Source organism: Melanaphis sacchari, unplaced genomic scaffold, assembly GCF_002803265.2.
Source record: "Melanaphis sacchari strain LSU unplaced genomic scaffold, SCAv2.0 Contig88_pilon_pilon, whole genome shotgun sequence".
In the NCBI taxonomy this organism is placed as follows: domain Eukaryota; kingdom Metazoa; phylum Arthropoda; class Insecta; order Hemiptera; family Aphididae; genus Melanaphis; species Melanaphis sacchari.
Window position 1 is genome coordinate 809,284 of NW_020271625.1, and position 25,175 is coordinate 834,458.

At 21.6% G+C, this 25,175-nt stretch overlaps 1 protein-coding gene across 2 annotated transcripts; it reads left to right on the forward strand.

Annotated features, from left to right (window-relative positions):
• The first annotated feature begins 2,345 nt into the window (after positions 1-2,345).
• On the forward strand, positions 2,346-9,638 carry LOC112602405 (cathepsin B-like). Of its 2 annotated transcripts, XM_025350464.1 has the most exons (7): positions 2,346-2,646; positions 5,019-5,237; positions 5,321-5,521; positions 5,676-5,808; positions 6,939-7,052; positions 7,966-8,180; positions 8,898-9,638. In XM_025350464.1, exons 1-6 carry the CDS (start codon positions 2,527-2,529, stop codon positions 8,178-8,180), a joined length of 1,002 nt encoding a protein of 333 aa, XP_025206249.1. In that variant the 5' UTR covers positions 2,346-2,526; the 3' UTR covers positions 8,898-9,638. The 2 variants fall into 2 exon arrangements, with proteins under 2 accessions (XP_025206249.1, XP_025206250.1); XM_025350465.1 differs by lacking the exon at positions 8,898-9,638 and having other exon boundaries at positions 7,966-8,240.
• Positions 9,639-25,175: the final 15,537 nt, after the last annotated feature.

The following is a 25,175-nucleotide window of genomic DNA, read 5'->3' on the forward strand; positions in this document are numbered from 1 at the left end:
TAAGTTGATTGAAGAAATAAATAGGTATAATAATATTATCTTAAAATTAATTTATAATATCTACATATTATTTTAAAAATTCACTGCATATTACATTAAATTTCATAATGTACATAAAATTGGCCTTATGAATAATATTTTTTAATAATAACAAAGTAATTAACATCGTTATTCATAATTTGAATATATTATTTTGTAGGCACAAATTTTAACTTGAATTGTCTATATAAAAATATATATATATATAATATGTACATATGGTTGTATATTATTTAGATATTTTGGTTGCAATATGGGTTTTTTAAGAGTAAAAGAGTAACATTGTATACATTTTCAAGTATTTTGATGCAGGAAAACATATTTTATCAACATTTATAGAAAAAAAATATAAATTTCTACTTATTACTTAAAAAATGAATATTTGAGAATTTCTAAGATATTTTGTAAATTATACTATGTGTAGAAATTTTTATGACGAAAATTTGATAAAAATTTCGAGTATCTAAGATTATTCATTTTTTCATTACACCAAAAACACAAAATTGATTTTGTCAAATACTAGTTTTGCTTAACAATTGGTTATTTCTTAATTTTTTTTGTTGGTTATTTTTAAAAAATACATAGCATTTTTACATTTTATTTTCTAAAGTAGTAATTAGATACAACTTTTTACTGACAACCACCTTTAAAGTTTAGAATAAAAGTATTTTTTACTTTTCCAAAAAAATGACGAAAAAAAAGTAAAAAAAAAACATATGATCAATACATATTTATCGGCTCCAATCAGTATCTAAAATTAAAACATTTAAATATAGTTAGTGAAATTTCTTAATTACTTCTATGTTATATTAACTAAGTTATAATTATTGTTTCACAAACTTTCCCATTTGACATATTTGTTTTCAAATTAGCCTATAATGCCAATAATTGCTTTATACACTACCTACTTAAAATTTATATACTATAATACTTATGTGACTACATAAAATACAGTGTATATTTTATGAAAATATTAATTTATTTTATTGTAAAACACAGTCAGATTTTTATCCACCAAAGATAAAACATAAAATAATATAAATTTCACGTTTTTAGCTACATTAATCACTTAAGGTGGTTAAAAATCTATATTATATTATTATACTAACGACACACTGCGACGTCACACATTTATTAAAAATCGTTTAAAAATCAACTTTGATCATCAACTTCGCGATTTAGGACAAATGGACGTGGCCGTTTGGACACGAAGTCATTTAGACGCAGCTGTTTGAGCTACTGTACCTACATTTGGACGCAAGGCCAAAATTAATAATTATAATTAATATTATAGTTTTATCACGATATTAGGATTTATCCTACGTTATTGAAATCGACGTTATGGTTTAGGCATGAAGTCGTTTAGTATTGATTAATTTATTTTATTATTATAAATATTTAAATAAAATGTACGAGTATGCTTATAAACTATATTTTATGATAATTCTACTATAATATACGTATATTTATATTTTATTGTAATTGGTATAAGTAAAAATAAAGAATTGAATAACTATAATTTTGTCCTCGCGTTCAAATATACTGGTGCCCAAACGGCAGCGTCTAAATGATTTGGCGTCCAAATAGTCGTGTGCAAACGTCAGCGTCTAAACATTGTAATACAAGTATGAGCAATATATCTTTAGAATAGTTAAAAGTATTAGTTACAATAGATTAAATACTTTTTTTTCAATAAATATTAAATATGATAAATTGTATGCATGTAAAATTTAAATATTCAATATTATCTAATTTCATTTAATATAGTTAAAGTTTAAAATGTAAGTAAATTAATACATGTATTAGTATTATTTATATGCAATGGTAAAAGTAGAATAGAAAAATTAAGTTAATAAATAAAACCATTTTTTCCACTTTGCCTATAAAATTCATTCGTTATAAGACTCATTTTGTGCTGTTACTAAACTGAGTCTTATAAGCGGTATCATTTGTATTTATTAAATTTGAAATATCTACAGATATTTTAATATCAATACATGTCACTCTGCTCAAAATATAAAAATATTCATTTATAAGGATAAAAAAAAATAGCAATCAAATACGTATCATGAATTTAATATCATTTATACTTGATATTAACTAATAACAAACTATATGAAATTGTAATAAAATATGTTAAAAATTATTAATATTCAAATGAATATTGATAAAAACGTAATCGTGAGTGGATACTTGTCTAACATATGCAACAAAATATTTATTATGTTTTTATGTACCATAATTAATTTATATCGAAAAAAAAATGCATCATTATACACTCGAATCATTGTAAATTGTAATATACTATGATACATCAGTTAGTACTATACAGTATACACGTTATATTAATATTCAAACCCTTCAAACGGCTCTTCAGTTACAACAGTCTGTATCTTGCCAGTCATTACAATATTTTGTATTATAGGCATTTACATACTAAGAACGTTTCCAATTTAAATTCAAAAAAATAATTATTAAATCGTTAAAATGAATATAATATTTTCAAGTTGTGTGACTTTCATATTTTTGTTAAGTGCATCGGAACAAACGTATTTTCTAAGTAAAAACTACATAAATACAATTAATAATAATGCAAGGACTTGGAAGGTAAGATACTTATACTACTCGTAATAATTATGATTTAAATTAATTTTAATATTATTTTGTTATCTGTTTTTTTAAGAATAATGGCAATAAAAAAATACATTTTTATTCTTTTATCAAAAGCTATTAGTTAAGAAAAAAAAAGTTTTTAGTGAGTCACCTCTTTTCAAAAATAACTTAATAACCAAGAAATATGCATGAGTACCTAGTTATACCTATCAATTTTATCATCTACAAAAATAATAATTTGTAATAAATATCATAGGCCAGAGATATGTTTTTTGAAAAAAAAAAAAAAATCACATATTATTTAAATATGAAAACTGATAAGTAGAAATACTCATAAACCAAATTACGTGTAAATAAGTTAGTTAATCAAAATATAAGATTGTAAAAATTATAAATGTTATTTTAAAAAAATCAGGGTTCACTTGAATTATTGGTCTGCTGTAAAAAATTTACTTCATTACTATTATAGATTAGTTGAACTAGAATTTAACGTTCCTTTAATTATACATAATATAGCTATGAAAAAATATTTCGAGTAAACCTCTATTTCCGAAAATATTTAATAATCTATTTATATTGAACTATTATTTCCTAAAGCATTTAATATAATATTATATAATAATTACCATGAAAATATTACATAAATATTATATTCATTGATGTTTTAATCAATATCAAGAACAATAAAAATAGAATCGTAGTACAGATAGTTTAAATTAAGCTAAAAGGCTTAATATTTTAGAAATTGCATTGTTTATAAATGATAATAATATATTTCATGGCGAAAGTTTCGATTACAACAAAATAACTAAAAATTTTAAAGGAAAAATCGTCATTTTTCTTTTAAATATCCGATTTCATCAAAGTTTAAACTTTATAAGTATACCAAATAATTGCGTTTATGTACTTTTAATATTTTTAAGATTTTTTGAGAAAAATTTATGATAGTCATATTCCAAATCTTTAAACCTTAATTTATTATTGAAATTGAAAATTGTATGAATTTTAGATACGAAATTAATTGTTTAAATTTAATTTTTAAATGATTAAAAATATATTTGATCAATTTAAGTAAAAATAATATTTTAAATGGACTTATTAATTGCTTAAAAACAATAAAAATATTTTCAATATTATATTATATCCAGAAAAACGTTATTAAATAGTTGATAAAAATAACAAGTTATTGCATACATTTTTTCTTTTTTTTATCTTTTTATCAACTAGTTACAATTTACAACTCGAAATCACACTCAAAGTTGAAATTTTAAATATTTATGTTTCCCTAAAGGTGACAACACGTAGAACATATTTTTTTTCAAATACATGTCATGATAAAAAAAGCATTTGTCAGTTCACTTAAAATCTGAAATAATAACCATAGTTATAAAACTCTTGGTGAGTAAAATTAAATCAATTAAAGTAATATATAATAAAATACTCGTACAAAATATTTGAAAATATTTCTGAATTAACAATATTTAAATTATTCCAACAACTATATCATGCAATTAATATTGATTAAATAAATAATACCAATTTATTTATGAGAAACAAATACGATAAAAACTGCAAATATTTTATGTTATTTAGTTAAATACTACTGTTTCAAAAACTTATCATGTTTTTTTCATATCTGGAAAAATGTATACTAAACATTATACTATAGAATGAATAAACGATAAAGCATTTCAAATCCGTATAGTATGTCAAGTTTAAATTAAATTTTTGATAGTTTATTGTTTTAAATTGTTTTAAATACCTACAAGTAAATTTTGTATGTAAAATTAAGTTGTATTTTTCTATCAACTAAACTTAAAATGTTAATCCTGTTTAACACTAAAACTTTTAATAAAATATGTTGTGTCCGAATTTATTTACCTATATAAAATCTGTTTGATTGTATATTATAATGATTTATTTTAATTGCAATCCGAAATCTAAGTATACATTAGGCTTTAAAAATGAAATATTATTTATATAAAAATGGTTTGTTAAACAATTAGGTTACAAAAAGTCAAGCTAAAATTGTAAAAAACTACTATTGATAAAAATAATCTGTAGATTAATGTCTTAAGAGACGTAAGTATAGATATGTCATTATACAATTGCATTAACCTGCAATGAGTTTTATAATATAACAGTTACACGATTAGTCATGACTGATTATAATTTTTTAATATTTAAATGATTATATAGTATCATAAAGTGATTTTGTAAATACTTATCAATTTAATTCTAAAAAAATGACGTTATACTGCAATCAATTTATAAAAAAAAAATAAGTAATACATAGATTAACAATAAAATGCTATGTCATTGTTATTATTATACTGCTGTGTTTTTATTATAATATTATGATTCAGGCTGGTATCAACTTTCATCCGGAAACACCATTGAAATTCATATTGAGACTTTTAGGGTCAAAAGGTGTGAAAGACTCGTTGACGGGTCCATTTAAATCGCACGACCCGTTGTATAAGACAAATATAAGTATTCCGATAGAATTTGACGCCAGAAAACAATGGAAGAACTGTACGACGATCAGGACGATTCGTGATCAAGGCAATTGTGGTTCATGTTGGGTGAATAATTTTATCTTTGATCATAGTGTTATTAAATTATTTTTGAAAAATGTTCATGGACAATTTTCCTCATCTCATAATAGGCGTTCAGTACAACTGGGGCGTTTGCCGATCGTCTGTGTATAAATTCAAGCGGGAGATTCAATGAATTATTATCAGCCGAACATGTTACGTCTTGTTGTTACCAATGTGGTTTAGGTTGTCAAGGAGGTTATCCTATCAAAGCTTGGAAATATTATTACAAACATGGTTTGGTCACTGGAGGAAACTTTAACTCATTTAAAGTAAAATAATAATAAACGTATATGGCAATAATTATTATAATACACAACTAAACATATAGTTTGAACAAAAATAAGATAAATTAGTAAATTGAACGTTTCATTTTAAATTTTATGAATACACTAACATACTGTATAATACTAACACTGGTTATAGGGATGCCAGCCGTATAAGTTTTCACCATGCTCAGAAAACGATTCATGTAGCGGTCAAACAGAAAAAAAACACAAATGTCAAAAAAAATGCTACGGAAATACGACTATTAACTATAGGAATGATCACAGATATAGTAAAATTATTTTTTAATAATAAAATTTTATATATTATATGTTAATATTATGTTCACCTCTCAAACGATAAATTATTACGATAATAATGTAATAATATGTTTGTGTATGTACTCGCATATATATAAATATATATTTAGATTAAGCTATATCAAAGATTTTCTAACATTTTCGTAATTAAAATACGTATATACTCATTCTTGTCTTTAAATATATATTTATTTTTTATCTTAACAACACTAAACGTAACATTTTAGTTTTTCTTATCTGTATTTTTAAAAATAATTTTATGTATCAAAGTACTTTAAAGAAAATTCTACTTAGAAATATAAAATTAAAAATGGATGACATCGTTTGATAAAGTAAAAACTTACAAATTATAACAATAAATATCATATATATATATATATATATATATATATATATATATATATATTTATATGTTATTTGACAATAATATCACATTATGTGTAAAGATAATATTTTCAAAAAATTTAAAACTTTTTGAAATATTGAGTGTAAAAACCTAAATAGGTCACTTTGTTTATCATAAATTATATATTATGCAAAAAATACAATATAAAAAGATAAATTCGTGTTAAAGTTTAAATACATCAAAATATGGTGGTTGAATTAACAAAATTAATACATAAGATTAAATTATGTAATACCAACTTATTTTTATATGAAAATGTTATATTTAGTATTTATATATAGAGAGAATTACCAACTAGTTAATTTGAATTTTAAAGTATACATTCACATATATTTTTATGTTAGTTAAAAAGTAGTTAATGATTGTAAACTTTTTGTTTATTTAAATTTATATTATATAAAATGTATTAAATGAGCGATTCTTATTTGAAACGTGAAAAAATCTTAGTACCAGTTTAAACATTACGTATTAAAATAAATTTAAAAATCTCGAAAATCCCAAACATAGGAAATTTAATAAATTGTATTATTAGAAGAAAAATGAGAGTTAAAACTATTGGCGGATTACCAATATAAAATCATAATCAATTAATTAAAATAATTAACAATCACTATAATAATATTGTAACATCAATATTGTTAAAAAAAAAAACAGTATTTTACAAACACTTGATATTTTATTTTATTTTACTTATAGTTAAAGAAAAGCCATATAATTTGGAGTACAATTCCATACAACACGATATAATGACGTATGGACCTATCGAGGCATCTTTTGAAGTCTACGATGATTTTCTATCGTACAAGTCAGGTAAATGAAGTATCAATAAAAAATAATAATAATGTATTCAAAGTGATTTGTTAAACTTATTACTAGGTACACCTAGTGCTGTAAAGTACTTACAAAATTAAACATATTAGAGTATAAGTATTTAAAAGTTTTTTCAAGTATTAAATACTATATTTAAAAACAATAAAAATTATAGCTTAAAATTTTTCTGACGTATGTATTGAATAATTAATTTTTCTATTTTAAATTTAAAACATTTGGAATTGAAGTAAAATTATACTGCCATCATCAAAATAATAATAATTTAAATATTTATTTTAAATGAACAAACTTTTTTTTTAATAATATATTCTTGATAATTATTTTAAATTATAATATATCAATAATTATTAAACAAATAATAAATAAAAATAAAAAATAATTATATAACTATCCATAAAATAAAAAAATGTATAATATTATGATAATATTGTGGTCCTATAATTTTTCATATGAATTAAACTATCAAATTCAAAAGAAAAAAAATTAAATCCAGCTGGTAGTTTCAGAGATTACCGCGTTCAAAGAAACTCTAACTATATTATATTTTATAGATATCGATTTAAAAATTATAAATTTCAATAAATACAAGTATATAAAAATATTTAGTACAATATACATATTATAATATCAAAGGTTTTTTTTTTGCTCACAAAGAATTTTCATATTTTAAAATAGACTCAGCAAATATACACCACATAATAGTGACTTTACATGAAAAAAATCTCATCGTAAAAAGCACTTCAAATTTTTTCAAATATTCGTTTATACATACATTATATATACTCGTGAATTAATCAAATATTTTAAATTTATAGATTTTGGTGCCTACTCTCCGCACCCTATGCGGACGCCTATTCCAATATAGTTTTTACATAATGCCAATCGGTTTCAGGTGTTTATTCGGTATCACCTAATGCCACGTATTTGGGAGGCCATTCTGTGAAGTGTATCGGATGGGGAGTCGAAAAAAACGTGTCTTACTGGTTGATGATGAATTCATGGAACAGTACATGGGGAGACGAAGGATATTTTAAAATTCGGCGGGGTACTAATGAGTGCAAAGTCGATAATTCAACATCTGCTGGGATACCCGAATATTATGCATAAGTACATAGCTTATATAAAAATTTGATATCATCGTTTTTTCTTCAATCCGGTGGTTATATAGTACGTACATCACGCATACAATGTCGTAATAATAATTTATAATTATTCATGAATATCATTAAAAAAAAAATATTTTTTTTATTTATACTGTAGGTTTATTGAACATCAAATATTAATTGTTTCAAAATGTATTATAGTTTTTGAAACACAATTATTTTAAGTTATTCAAATTTTTTTCGAAACAATTTTTTTTTTTTTTTTGACAAACAAATTATTTTTTATTATTTGTTTGTATCGTTATCATTACATTAGTTTTTACTTCTTCAAATGACTTATGACAACATAGTACATTATTAACTTTATAATATTTTGAAATAGAACTTAGATTAGGTACTATTAGTATTAACATTCGATTGCAACGTATCAGTATGCTGCTTCAGAGTTTAAAGTATTATGAAAATAAGAATAAATGATAGTAAAAATAATAACTTTAAGAAAAAACAATAATGATAAAAAAAAATTTTTTTTTGTTATAAATTAAGTAATTAGAGTCATATATCAAAAATTATTTTCAAAAACGTTTATATTATTTGACATTATGAGTGGTTACTGTCAAAATAATCACACTGTGACTGTGTTATGTTACAGTATGAATAGACTGAATTTTTAAACGTTAAAATAGTTGTAGTCATTAAAATATTTTTATTTTTTTTAAAGATGAATCAGCGGCATCTATGTATATTAAAGATTACAACCAACTACAAGAATATCATATATACAAAACATTTTAAAATACACGTTTATATCTGATATATTTTTATTTATTTTTTTTTCGTAGTATGAATTATAATATAAATTACAAATTAATGTGCTAGTTCTATTTATATTTATATATTCATAGTTTTTAGTTACCGGAGAATCAATACAAATAAGGTTTATATTATTTCCAGAAAAATGAAAGTAATAATCGTAAAGTAAATATCATTGACAGCGGAATAAATTAAAAGTCAAAGTACATCAATAATAATATTTTGTGCACACAATTTATCGGAAATAGTCCATTGATAATATTGAATTATAGACAGTTATAAAATATATTGATAAAAGAAATTTGTGATAAACCCAAATCATAATCAATACGATCGATGATACTAATAAAAATCAAAATAAAGCTAAGAAGGACAAATAGCGCTAGCAAATGGTAAGGAAGTCTAATCAAGAATCATCGAATAAGCTGATCAACGTCAATAAGATATTTTAATTCTCATTGTAATAACTTAATCAAATTAAATCGTTAAAATATTTTACAATTTCATCATTTGAAACTCAAGCAAGTGCACTTAGATGTCGAACTTATTATTGACAGTTTTTCACAAAAATTTTAAAAAATACGATGATATTCCCTATGACGTACTAAAACATTTATATTTAATCTTTAACTAAATAAGATAATTGATAGCTATTCAAATAATTGTGTTTAAAAATCATTTGTATATTAATTATGTATTCAAATAAAATATTACCTAAATAACCAACCTAATATAATTGCATTTAAATAATGTTTTACTTCGATAGAAAATTATTGTAAACCAATTAATGAAATTGTATTGAAGAGAAAAATCTACCTATAATATAAAAATATATTTTATCATTTCATTTTTATATACAAAATAAAAATATTAAAATTGATAATTATAACTGTTAGTCCTTATTTTTTATTATATGTAAAATAAAAATTATGAATACTTTAATGAAATGATTTTTTTTTTCTTTTGAATTAAATTTTTAATTTTCCTATTTTTGCTTACACTCTACAAATTATATTGATCACCACAAAAATTGTATCAATTATGCAATTAATACATAATAATGATGTTATATAGGTTGTACTTATACATTAATTTGTTTCATCATTCAAATTAAATGTTTACGCATTTCGATTTATTATAAACATGGTTTTAATAAATTATTTAACTATGATAATTAATATCCGAAATCCCTGTGACTTAGTAAATAGTTATCCATATTAAGTATTATTTTCATCATATTCCAAGACAATAATCAACTGATTGCAATATATATAACCATGATTAATAGTTCTATATACAAACTTCTTCTCGTCTCTTGCAAAAGCTCTTAAATATTTTATCTATTCAAACATTAACTCATAAATCAAAATTTGTTTTTGTTTATTCGATAACCTTACGTTTTTAATTAATTGTTTAAATTACCACAATTTTCTAAAAATGCAAAATTCAAATGTTAACTTGAATGCGTAATTCGAAAAAATATTTAGAATATGACTCTAGTGAAACTATTATAAGTTATAACTGATGTTTATGCTAATGTTCCGTTATCATTGAAAAAAAAAAGTAACACTTATTATTTTCGGTAGATAATATGTATACCACAATAGAGGTATATTCTCTAAAATCAATCAAAATTAAAAACGAGTATTGTTTTATTTATTATAACTTTCATTTATGTGGTAGACTTATTGATGGATTGTATAATTAAAAAGCGTAATATACGAGCTCGTTCGTCGGGCTTATTAACTAAAAACATCTCAATTTACACCAGTGTACTCGTACATCGAAATGGACTTATTATCCTAAACGCTATCTCAATCAAACTTGACCTATCCAAACCAACGAGTTAAATTTGTTTAGTTGTATATGTATACAATATTAGTGCTGTTGGTTAATACAATTTACTTGTATTTATTTATGCGAGTATTTACAATTTTAGTGGTTATATCCGTTTAAGTTAACTTGAAAAATAAAACGGTGATTCTATTTTTTCAATCATTCTTCTACACTATATTACTTTTGAATAAAAATATACAAATACAAAAATTAATAATTTCCTTAAATCTTCAAATTTAGTTTAGATTTCAAATTAAAAAAAATTAGATATATTTGATAACTTTTCATAAGTTAAGTAAAGGATAACATTTTAGAAATATTAATACTAACTGTAATTTGTACGAAATAATAATTTATCACTATAAACAAATTATATTTGATAGCGTATTGAATCGTCTAGTACTCATTAATTTCCTATATTATTCAATTTTAAATTTGTATTTAAACAGTTAATATAGTTTTAACAATGAAGTATAAACTAATTTTTCGTCTTAGGTACTCATAAGAAATGTTATTAAAAATACTTTAAGACTCCAAATATTTACTGAAGAGATAAAAAATATATATTATAAAACAATGTATTTAGTAGTATTTTGAAGCACCTATACGGATGTAGATATTTAAGCATATTCATTAAAACATATTTTTAAAAACTAATAAAGAACAAAAAAACTAAAGTGAAATGAAAAACTCAACGTAGTAAATATATAAAATATTTAATATCTCCTTAATTGAAATCAATGATTTCTACAATCTATCTGTAGATATTTGGAACATTTTGAGGTCATTAGCATGAAAATTGACAAAGTTATCACAGATTACTTTACCATAGTAATATTTATAATTATTTATTTTAAATGCTTTAAAATATTAATAATTGGAATTTTTCCAAATAACCCAACACAAAAAAATACAATACAAGTAAAAAACTCTTCAAATTCATAAAATAATTCACCTCCGTTCGTTTCAAAGCACACCCCACATCACCCTTAATATTCATAACGTTACTAAAATAGTACCTAAACTGCACTACAAAAATTCAAAGCAACATTTAAAATAATATTAACCACAGTGTAAAAACACCTACTATCTCTAGCTTAAAAAATCCTAATAGAAAGACCAAGTGGCTAAGTCCTAGAAATATTTTAATTAATTCATTTAACACTTACTATAACCTCGTATTGAACCTAAACCCACACTAAAATATTGAATAATTATTTTACCACATCCAAGGATAGGAAACATAAGTATTTTTGAATTTTTTTTTATTTTAATGAGATAATATAAAATATACATTATATACCCCCCATATTGAAAAAAAAAGTAAATTTACAATGTAATAAAACAAAATTGATTAATTTCAATAGAAATAATTCAAAATGTATAGTCTTATGTCATTCTAATTAATTGACAAATAATATTTATTTCTTGGGTTTGACAAGTCAGATCATGATTGAAATCTGCTGTTGAAAACCTTAGTAAAACTTAAATTAAAGAATACAAACTTGTATTATTTTTTTTTTATTATATGAATAAAAATTGTCTTCGTTAATTATTATTAGGTGTGGTAATATATTTTTAGTATTTTATATATTAGTTAGATACATAATGGATAATTTTTAAATCAAAAATACTAAGCACATGGTATATAAATACTCGTAATTATGTTTGGACATTGAATATAAAATGACTCCTAAAAAACAATGATTAGTAAAAAATACTTAATACAGAATACAATTTCTATATTATAAATACATATTTAAAATATGCATTACTCATTTTTTCCATAACAACAATATATAAATTATTTATATTGTGTGGATCTTATAATTTTCTAAACCCAAAATTTAAAAAAAATTTAAATTTATTTTTGTTAAAAAATATTTTCTAAGTAGGTACTGGAAATGTTTTTATTTTTCAAGAAACCTTATGGCAGATACAACATTTAATATTAAAAAAACTTACAAATCAATAAGACAATACTAAATTTTTCTAAAAAATATCTTTTTAAACACGCTTATGTTATACTATTGAGAACTATTCATTTGAAATTTTATATTCGTCTCAATCGCTGTTCTGGTATCAAAAATAAAATAGCTATTATTATTACTGCCTGATTTTCATCATATCGTTCTATATACGCAGTGATCCAATAAACGAAAATACTCTTTATTTTTTAAGAAGAAAACATCAACATTTTACGGAGAATATATTACCCCATTCTGTTCAACAAAACTCTAACTAGTCATTAACTGTTCATTTAAAATTTGGTTTTTATTTATCAAAGTACATTAAAAAATATTATACTTTGGAACAAGGAATTAAAAATTAATGTTAATGATTTTACGTTATGTAAAAATAATATCTTTTAAAATATTTTATTAGATTTTTAAATAATTTCTGTTTTTCTAACGTTAAATTAACCACTCAGTATAGTTTTTATTTTATTATTAATCACTGAATTCAACTTTGGCAATTAGCAAGTTATTACCGTTACATGTAATTACATTTTTTTTTTTCAATATTAACATTATTAACAATCGTTTCGGATAATAATGAATACAATTAATAAAATAAACTTAATATTTAAATATAATTATATTATTTAAAATAGAATCGATCGTGTTTTTATTCTATTGGTTATGATATCAGTGATTATAAAATCTTAAACGATACAGGAATAATGGTACTAGTCATCGTTTTTTATTTTATCTATAGTTTGTCAAGTTGGTAGATATTTAGATTTTTTTAAATGAATGAACAATATTGATTTTGTACTTCAAACTGAGTTCCTATAACCTTTGGATTTAGTTTTACACAAATACAGATATTCCATTAAAATATGATTACGATATAATGAGCCGATATTTTTAGCTAAGTTATTTTTAAATACATACAACAGCTCAATCGATTATTAATGGAATATAATATTTGCATCAGTTTTTGCTTTAAGTCTTCGCGTAAAGTTAAGTAGGTATATCATATTATTATAGATGATTTCGCGTTGTTTTTTTTTTTTTTATTTATTTACCGTTATTATTACGCTAATATATTATTATAAATTACAATCTATCAAAATCAAAAGGTAATATTGATACTGCTCGCTTTCAAAGACTGTGATATAAAGTCATTAATTTGTAAGCAAAACAAAAGCTGACGTTTTGACGTATATACACATAGGTATTCTTAATATAGCTATCGACAACTTCTTAATGAAAAATTAACAACGATTTAATTAAAACTTCTTAAATGCTAGTGATAACAAAATATTGGCAATTGTTTTACAAAAACATTGAAATCCAAATATAATTTTTTAAATCACCGTGATGATAATATTATTTTGCAATTGCATATAATATTAGAAAGTACTTATTGATCATTTTAAATTTAATTTATATCTCAATTTGTCGTTGTTTATTAAATTCGATTTCGACTACATAATAGAAGTTATAGGGATGCATTTAAAACATGGGGCGTTTCCTTTCCTGTCGAAATTTCTTGTTTATTAGTCATTGCAATACGAATTCTGAAGTTACTACAAATTTATCATAATAATAATAATATTGACCAATAGTTAGTCTACAGTGTTATATAGCCTAACGAAATATTAGTAGTAAATAATAAAAAAAATTAGATTTTGAGAAATCTATGTATCGGTTTAGTAATAACTGTTTTTTTTATTTATAAATAAAACATTTACTGAAAGGAGCTTCAATTTTTTTAACTTTAAAATATTAGAAATTATAATATTTTATACAGTTAAAAAAAAAAAACAAATGTAAAAAATAGTTTTCATAAATCAATACTATACGCAAATTTATACTCTTATAAGTTTTTTTTGTGTTTAAATATTTGTGATCATAATTTTCACGCAGTTTTGATCAGCTTTATTTAATTTAAAGCATTTATGAAGCTATGAGTATTATTTTCCGCGTTGATGTTTCTATTTATTTTGCGATCTTGGATTTTTCTTAAAGTATAATTTCAGTCCTGGTCTATACATTAAAGAGGTTCGTTGTAAGATATTAAAAATGCTTGGCGTTGTATTAAACATTCGCACCAATTTAAACGTATTGCTTTTCTAAAAACTATCTACTGCTCTTCCATCAGACCTATGCTTGAACATGGTTTTATAATTTGGTATCCGTATAACTCTTATGACTGTCTTATGATTGAACGTGTCTAGAGAATATATTTTTGTGAAGCTTTTTTTCATTCTGAAAATCCCATGTCCACCCCATGAGGGTACACAACAGTAAATTAAATGCTGAATTTAAGTAGTTTCACGGACCTTACAACTTATAGTCAATTCTTTTCAAAATTACTGTTTTATTCTATTAATGTTCTTTGTCTTTATTGATCGCGAAGTTAGCTTCAAAGCTTAAAGACTAGTTAAGTTTTAAAACTTTATTTAATTTACAATTTATTGATATTTACATTCGGGGTGTAAAAATGAAGACTTTGAAACGCAATAAATGGAAAATGTGAAACATTTTAAACATTTAAATGAAAATCCTCGAATATTACTAACAAATACTACAATTAACGGAAAGCGCATAATAAATACGCAGATATATGTAACGTTAAAATATTATAATTAAAAAGTCACTCCTATTTGAATAAAATTTAAAAATCAGTTAATAATATACATTTTAAATATTAAGTATAATTTAAAACTTAAAAAATGAAGTAAAACAGTTTAAAATTTATAAAATTGTTCTTACAACTTAATTTAACGTCAATTGTATTCTATATAATTTTATCAGATGCTTAACCTAAATTAAATGTTTGAAAAGCTAATAATTTGCATAAAACATTAAAATAAATAATTTATTTTTGAATAATTAATAATGGCGTATTAAATATAGTTCAAGTAAAATTAAATAAAATAAATTTTATTATGTATACATTTTTTAATTAATAAAATCGTATCTCTAATAATAATCTACTAAGCCTATTTTCTTTTATATCTCGCTTGTCAGTCATCCCATAATAATTTGAAAAAGTTGTTTGAACTTTCAAGAACGGTTCTTGAGTTTAGTAATCAGGTGGTGAAATTCTATAGTTAATAATTATTTTTTAACCTTGCAAAAATCTTAACGTTTACCGTCTACCTGCATATGTATTAAGTATAAGTAATTAAAAAAAGAGCTACAATCTTGACATTTTTTTGATGACAAAATAAGATATTCGAATTAGCTTTCCTCACGCAGTTGTAATATCATAAATTGAAATTATGAATATTACGTTAAAATATGACGAGATAAATTTTTTAATTTCTAAATATTATGTGGAAGAATAAATATATTTATAATATACAGTATATAGGTAGGTTAGTAATTGATTTACCTGAATTGTATATTTGCATCATTGCTATATTTTATGATAACGAACTGTACGACTTTGTGGTATCGCAATATAATATTAGTTTAATGTCTATCAAAAGATATTACTTTTAGATACTGATAGACGATAGTACACGAACATAGCGTTTCTCAAATAGATTTTGTTTTTACTTTATATTTTATAAATACGACAATAATCACGTATGAGATACAACATAATAAATATGCATATAATATGTATCTCCATAACATAATTTAAATTTAAAAATGTATTTAAACAAAAATATTATTTACAAAAACAAATAATAAATATGTTTAAACAACTATAATCAATTGGCACACCAGCACGCTATAACTATAAAATATTCAATCATCTATATAAGCATGTATGTATGATATATATTTATTTAAATTGAAATTCGATGTTGATTAACTGGTAAATATTGCTTAAATTATTCCATATTAAATTTAATAAATATTAACAAATTCATAAAAAATTAAATTAACGTTGATGTGTAAATTTTTGTCAAAAAAAAGCGAAATTAATTCAAAAAGTTTTGGAAAAGTTTCATAATAATAGTAATAATAATAATAATAATAATAATATATATATAATAATAGTAATAATAATAGTTATAATATAATAATAGTAATAATAAATAGTAATAATAATAATAGTTATTATAAAATAATAATAATAACAATAATAATAGTAATAATAAAAAATAATAGTTATAAAAATAAATAATAATAATAATAACAATAATAATAGTAATAATAATAATAATAATAATAATATAGAAATAATAATAGTAATAATAATAATAGTTATAATATAATAATAATAATAATAATATATAAATAATAACAATAATAATAGTAATAATAAAAAGTAATAGTAATAATAATAATAATAATAATAATAAAAGTTATAATAAAATAATAGTAATAACAATAATAATAGTGAAAATAAATAATAATTAAAACAATTACAATAGTTATAGTAATAATAGTAATAATAAATAATAATAATAATAATAATAACATTAAAAATAATAATAATAGTTATAATAAAATAATAGTAATAACAATAATAATACGATAGTAATAATAAATAATAATAATAACAATTATAATAGTAATAGTAATAATAGTAATAATAATAATAGTTATAATAAAATAATAGCAATAATAATAATAATAATAGTAATAACAATAATAATAAAAACAATTATAATAGTAATAGTAGTAATAATAATAATTATAATAATAGTAATAATAAATAATAATAATAACAATTATAATAGTAATAGTAATAATAGTAATAATAATAATAAAAGTTATAATAATAATAATAATAGTAATAATAAATAATAATAATAACAATTATAATAGTAATAAAAATATATAATAAAAAAAATACAAATTTGGCCATTTTATTTTCTGTGGAATTCATTGGAAAAAATGTATTCTTTAAATAAAAGTATGTTTAAAATATAACATAATATTTAGCCTATACTTTACATAATTCAATTAAGCTTATTGTTCATTTGTTTGTAACAGATTGCTGAATAAAGAATTATGTAAAAAAAAAAAAAAATGTACTATTTAGGTAGATATTGTAATAAAAAAACAAAAAAAACTATATTATTAAACATAATATAACAATAAAGATCAAATTTTTTTTTATTACTTGAGTTATAATTATTTCTTTGTAGAAAAAATGTTTTTAATTTAAAAGTAAAAAAATCAAAGAAATCATTTAATAATCCGTAGTTAATTTGTAAATTATTTAATTGTTTCAAATGTGACTGAATTTAAGTAATTTATCAAATAAAAGTATACAATAAATATTATCGAATTTAAGTATATTATTACATGATGTACGATCAATAGATGTAAATGTCAATATATAAGTGTATTAAATTGAATGTAAACTTATATATCTCTATGTAATTATTTTTTTTTTTTGTAACTATTGCACAGGTTTTTAAATTGTTTTAAGAAAAAAAAATATATTTTAAGAGTATTTTTTTTAATTAGGTTATAAAGATAATGTTTTAAGGTTTTTTTTATAGGATATTAGAATTTTATTATTCACTTTTAAAAATCGGAAAATCAAGTATATAGGTACTTATAACATTAATTTTAATTGAAGCATATATCTAACAAAATAAGTATAATTATTATAATTTTACAGAATATCAATGTTTATAATGTTTATAAAACATTACAAAACATTAAACATAGTGATAATGATCGAGTTTTGGATAAAAGCAATGTATGTAAATCATATGATCAATATTTATCATGTTGCCTTACGTGTGACATGTATAACATATATGCACACATATTTTTATAAATAAATGTAAGTGCATTTATGCATAATATATTATATGTGTACTGACCTTCGGGGTTTTATTATTTTTATTAGTTTTATATTTTTATCTTCAATTCTTAATAAAATATAAAGTATTTTTTTTTATTCCAAATTTGATTTTTTGGATTTTGATTTATGGCAACCCGTTACATATATATATATATATATATAATATACATTACGCGATAAATAGTACTGCCAGAGTATTCTATTTGTAGAATTGTAATTCATTTTTTTTTATAGTTCTTACCCCTGGTATATTTACCCACATCGAAAATTCTAGAAAATTAACACAAATTATTGCATCCCTTAAAACGATTACCTTTAATGAAATTCACATCCATTTATTTAATTAAATGTTGCCCGTATAATATGTTCGAAAACGACAATGTTTTAAACATATAATTTTCTCATGAATAATACTTTTCTATTCTATTGTATTTTATTACTAGGTCATTTAAATAATACTTAATTTGTTACTTATCTACTGCAATTTATAAAAAACAAAATATAAATAACGCAGATAGATTCAAGACGCAGTTATCATTAAAACAAATGCATTTCAATATTTATAAAAAAATATGTATACAAAGTGATTCAATGATACATCACGAATGCTTACCTTAATTTTTTCCTTAAACAATGCATTTATTAAAATTGAAATTTTCAAAAGTTTCAAAAATATTTTAATATTGTACTTCTAAATTCATGACATTGTTCGTACTATTCTAAGGTGATACAAATTTGTGTACTTCAAATTACAACACTCTATCTAACCCTGTTTTACTATGAATTTATCTAATAAAAATAATTTAAAATGTGAACGAGTAGTTTTTCATTTATCTTGATGTTTATATCAAGTCCTTAATAATTCTATGACTTTATTTTAATACAAAAGTATATAATATTAAATTGGTTACAAATATATATCTAAACTTACTCATTATTACCTAAAATTTGTTTGAGAAAATAAATTCGAAAAAGATCATGATTTACGTTAAAACATAAAATTATGTTATATAAAATGTATATTTTAAAATAACCTAATGAATTATCGATTTCATCAAATTTTATAAAAATGTCAAAGTTTACCAAGTATTCATTTAGCATATTCAATAAAACAATAATTTATCTTTCAATTAATAATTTTGAAAACGTTGTTTATCTAGAGAATTTCAAAATAATCTGGTTAATGATATTCGTTCGGATGGTATTAAATAAACACTATTACAGAGTTACGATTTTTCGTAACGTCGCGAACATGCAACATTAATTCTTATAATTTAAATATAAATTTTCCTTTACACGTGCATGAGTCATAAATCGATATTATTTACAATAATCAGAGTATTAAACGTTTCGAGTAACTTGATAACCTTGGCGTAAGTGAATACATGCTAGTCGTAAATTATTTTGACGAAAGTTAGTTTGTAAATTGTGATTTGTGAAACAACTAAGTTTAAGTAGTATATATTATGTTACTTTACTAAGTTAACAATAAGTTAAATAAGAACATTTATAATATATATATATTATATATACGATATACAAACTAAGAATGATACACCAAGCATGTTCAGCCCCTTTTATTTTTAATAATGTAGTTATACAAAATTTGAGTTTTTAAATTTTTAAATATACCTTAATGATATTATATTTTTAAACTCATAATTTTTTTTGTTCCACTTAATTAGTATTATATGGAGATACAAACTTCTAATTTTCTTACGAAAACCTTCCTTTACTAGTGTAAATTATTTAGTGGATAATTGTCTCAAAAATGTTGTCGCAAGAATATTATCAAATTTTAAACGAGTAATTTTTGATTTATTTCACTTAATTGTAATAATAATCGATATAAATCTATCAAAATTTATAATTTGTAAGAATATTTAAATATAAGTAATACAAAATGCTATATTAATCTATTCTAAATTTTTGTAAAACCATTTATAATATTAAATAATTTGAATAACTTATATGTACTCGTTTAAGTTTTAAATAAGATCTTAAATTTCGAGGGTGATTTCTTGTACCAAATTGAATGTATTAGGTACTCTATGGGGCTGGGTATTAAATTATCTGTTAAACCCGCTAAACTGTTTTTTTTTTTATGTAAATCATTATTTTTTTTTGTATTTATATTATATTAAAAGTTTCAACACTTAAGTATTATACTCTATCCTTATCTTTACTATGTAGTACAAAACGGTCAGCTGTCTATACATCATTATTTTAAAGACTATTTTTAGAGTGATTTTTGTAAAATTATTAAATTTTTATTTAACAAATACCTAAAATTAAAAATTAAAGCGCCAAATTACGAAAATATTTGTCATAAAACTTCAAAGCAATGTTGTTAAAATCGATAGTAAAAGTACTTTTTTGTATAGTTTGTGATTGGCTGGTGAGTACCTATTACACAACAATTTAAAGTACTTTAGCATTTAAATACAAGTTAGTATGATAAAAACAATAATTTAACAGATAAATTAAAGCAAAAATATATTTAAAATACATTTCAAAATCAAAATAAACATAATTAACTTATGTAAAGCTATGATTGAGTCTAATATACCTCTATGAAAATTAAATTATCCATCGCTCAATTTACTTTATGAAAATCTTAAGGTTATATAAAATATTCTAAAGGATAGACTTTTTGAGTCCAAAAAATATTCATGACTATAATAAAATCAAAATATCCTTGGTTTCATAAAAAATAAAGGACTTATAACAGTTCATGAAATGCGTTGAATTTTTAAATTGTGAATCGGACAATGACAATTTCAATAGTAATTTAACACAAAGATAAACTTCTTTATTCAAATATACACTAACTATATCGCGTACACTGAAAAAAGCTTCACTCAATATAAACTATAACAAAATTTAAATCGCTGATCATTTATTTTAAAAAAATATTTAAAAATATGAAGTGTCACATTTAATCACGAATTTCCACTGAAATGTGAACTATAAATACTTTTTAATATCAATCATATTTTATTATGACAATCGGTCAATCACTGTTTCACATAAATTAAAAAACAATTTATTTTGTATCTATATTTTTGTGTGTATTTAAAAAAAGAATACAATGCATATTTTTGTATATTTTAAGAATAAAACTCAAATTCCTTACAAATATTCACCCTACTAATGAGTAAAAACAACCATTTATTATCACTTAATATCATTTGATTTGCCTATCCTAATTAATAATAACTAACCTAGTTTTCGAAAAAGTGTTCTTTATGTGATTATTAGATTAAAACAATGTAATTTACAAAAACTGCAGGTTTTCTACGAAAGTTCCAGTTTTTCTAGATTATTTTAAATGTTACTGAGAATTTTAAATGTTAATCAACCAAAATTAGCAATGTGATTCAACTTGCATTTTTTTTTGCTTTAAATCTTATACACATATACTAAAAAAATCACATTATTGTAAAATCATTACATCCATTGCTCTGCGATAAACCTAAAAGAAAACTGACATAGATCATGTGGAAAAATTGTATATTCTATATACGCTTAAGTAAATTTGAGTGGACTTGAATGCGAGATTATTTAATTAAAAATTGTATACGTTATAATAATTATAAGGTACTATAAGCGATTTGAGCAAAAACAGTAAGTCGTACAGTGATTTATTTATTTTTCCACGAAACACTGTGTTTTGATATTATATGAAAATAGTAAAAAAATATACCTTTAGAAATGTATGATAACTAGGATATTGATTGTGTGATAGGTACATGTTTTCATATCTCTGCACATTTGACAAAAAATTCCACAGAACTTTCAGGGAACTCGGAAAAAGACATCGCCGTAAAATCGTAAAAAAGTCTTCGAAAATGTAGTTTACCCATTATATTTTTGAGAAAACCTACATGGTTAAAAATAAAAATTACAATACTTTTTCCCCTTCTTTGAATTCAAAAAAAAAAAAAAAAAAGGAAAACTAATTTTATGTTACGTGAATATTATTTTTGTATTAAATTCGGTACCTATATAATGCAATTGTAATAAGAAAATATAGGTATAAAATATCCATAAAAACTCGACAAAAGTATGATTCTTTCTTTGTGACAACTTATGTTTTTTTCTCTATATAAAACACAATAACAGAGTTTCGTTCTTCCGGACCGCTTACACTTGAAAAAGTTTAAACATGCAAACACACTTTTAACTTAGCGACACTCAAGACTTATTTGGCTTTCTTTAAGCTCGAAAAATTGAAAAATATAAAGAACGGTGTTTGCGTTTTCATTGATGCTCTGTTGAATTTTGAGCAGTTTTTTTGTGGGCCACTCAAAATGTGATTCCCAATGACAAATCGATAAAGTGAAAATGATAAATAACGGTTTATAATAGTATAATTAACACGCATACAATAAATAAATTAATGTTTAAAGTTTACAATGTTTTCCTCGTATGCGTCAGTTAAATTATTTTTTGTACGTACAAATATTGTTTGAAAATAATTCTCAACATTTTATTTGTGTAATATTATTATGTTAATTATACTCAAACATTTTAATATAGAACTATAGAAACGGATAAATTAATTTCAGAATTTAGCTGAAAAATCTATAAACGTATACATAGATAATAATTTTATTTTATTTCTAAGTATATTTTCAGGCATAAATAAAAGTCGATCAATAATTTTTATCTGACATCGTATACATACGAGTATTATAGCATTTTTTTCAATTTATTTTTGAAGCAAAAAAAATGCTTCAATTTTGAAATTGAATATAATATGTTAGAAAATTATAACTAATTGGGATTTCGGTTGATCAAAAAAAAAAAAATTCCAGCCCATATATTTGTTAAAATAAAAATAAATACAGAGAAAAAATGATAATATTTACGAGACACAATTTTTACAATAAAATCAATATTTCTTTTTTTTGTAATTTATAATCACGATGACTTTTCACCAATAGATACAATATTAAAAATTTACATTTTATATTCTTAATAATAATTGTTTTTTTTAAATATTCTATCTATTTTTAAAATTTTTAATTTATTTAGTTTGTTATTGATTTTTAAGATATTGGATATTTAATATAGTAAATATTTATTATAAGTATTATTATGTTATTTGTCGAACTATTTTAATCATTTTGTTTTAAATTCATAATCATTAATCGTAGAAATTTTAAACATCACTCTGTTATTTCAATGATTATTTTATAATTGTCTATACATCGTAAAACTAAAAAATAGGTTGAGACTAGTTTTTTTGTTCATGTCACGAATCTATTTAAATTATTCTACTGCGATAAATTATTATTGACTTTCAAGTTTATATCAATAATAATATAAAATAATAATTAATTGTATCCAATTTGAAAGATACATTAAAAAAAAAATAATAATAATAAAATAGTGTTTATTTATTGTGTACCTATTTATCCTATTTCTACTTATTAAAAAAATATCTTAAAATATAAAATAAACAAAAGTACATCATTAAATATTTTTAGGAATATCATCTAATAATATAATATTATTGTCTTCACTCACAATAATTTTCCTTATACATATTGATTTATTATTAAATGCATCTACTCATAATTACATGTTAGTCTCGAAACCTACAGAGCGAGTTTTCTGGTTTTTTCTATTTCTATTTTGTTTAACTAATTATGATCTTAATTAAAAATAATGCTCGACATACCATGTAAAGTTTCACGGACTAATCAACCCCTGCAACAAAACTGAGACAAAATTCTAATGCTAGGTATTAACGAGTTTAGTAAAGTTAAGTTACGTTAAACTAAGTTACACAAAGAATTATCTTTTTTTAAATGTAATTATATTATTATATTATATTTTAATGCATTAAAATTTGTTCTACATTAAGATATGTAGTTATTAAACACTTAATCAATGTTATTATCACATTAAGTTAAATTTCCTAGTATCAACTTTTAGATAAAAATATATATTACTTATATAAAAATTTGCTAAAAAAAATTTTAAATATTATTTGTAATTCATATACTTTGTATTGCAAATACTAAATTGCAGATTTTTGGTTTTTACACTATTTATGTACCATAAAAAGAATTTAAATATTTAACATAAATACAATTTCCTTTAAACGTTCATAGAAAGTAACAGTTTCACACATTCATTTAAAATCTTTTAAAAATAACACTACCTATCAGATAACTCAGTTTGATGTTAGAAAAATATTATTGTCATAGTCTTATTAAATTAATAAATCTGAATAATTAATTATTGCTGTTGGTAATGTTTATCGTTTTTATTGTAATTATTATTATATTATGTTTTGTTATAATTAGATACTTATGTTTGTAATGTAAGCAAATTTACCAAATTTAATTCACTTTTTATGCATTGGCATATATTGTACATACAAATATTAAGTTAAATTATAATGTGACTGATTTTTCACTAAGTTAAGTTACATTTTAATTTATTAAAGAAATGATGAATGTATTGATTTTACAATGATGTGTACATTTTTCTATCAAACATCATACCTCCTGAAGCAATAAAAATACTTAAATTTTCAACTTCGACACGTTTTCTGATTAGAAATTTAATCTAAAATTATAAAATTAGTTTGGGGATCAAA

Bases quoted from the DNA above. Each gene is read 5' to 3' on its own strand.
- LOC112602405 (XM_025350464.1), top strand. From the start codon at position 2,527: ATGAATATAATATTTTCAAGTTGTGTGACTTTCATATTTTTGTTAAGT. The intron at 5,522-5,675 runs GTAAAATAATAA...CACTGGTTATAG, and splicing joins GAAACTTTAACTCATTTAAA to GGATGCCAGCCGTATAAGTT. The intron at 5,809-6,938 runs GTAAAATTATTT...TTTTACTTATAG, and splicing joins TAGGAATGATCACAGATATA to TTAAAGAAAAGCCATATAAT.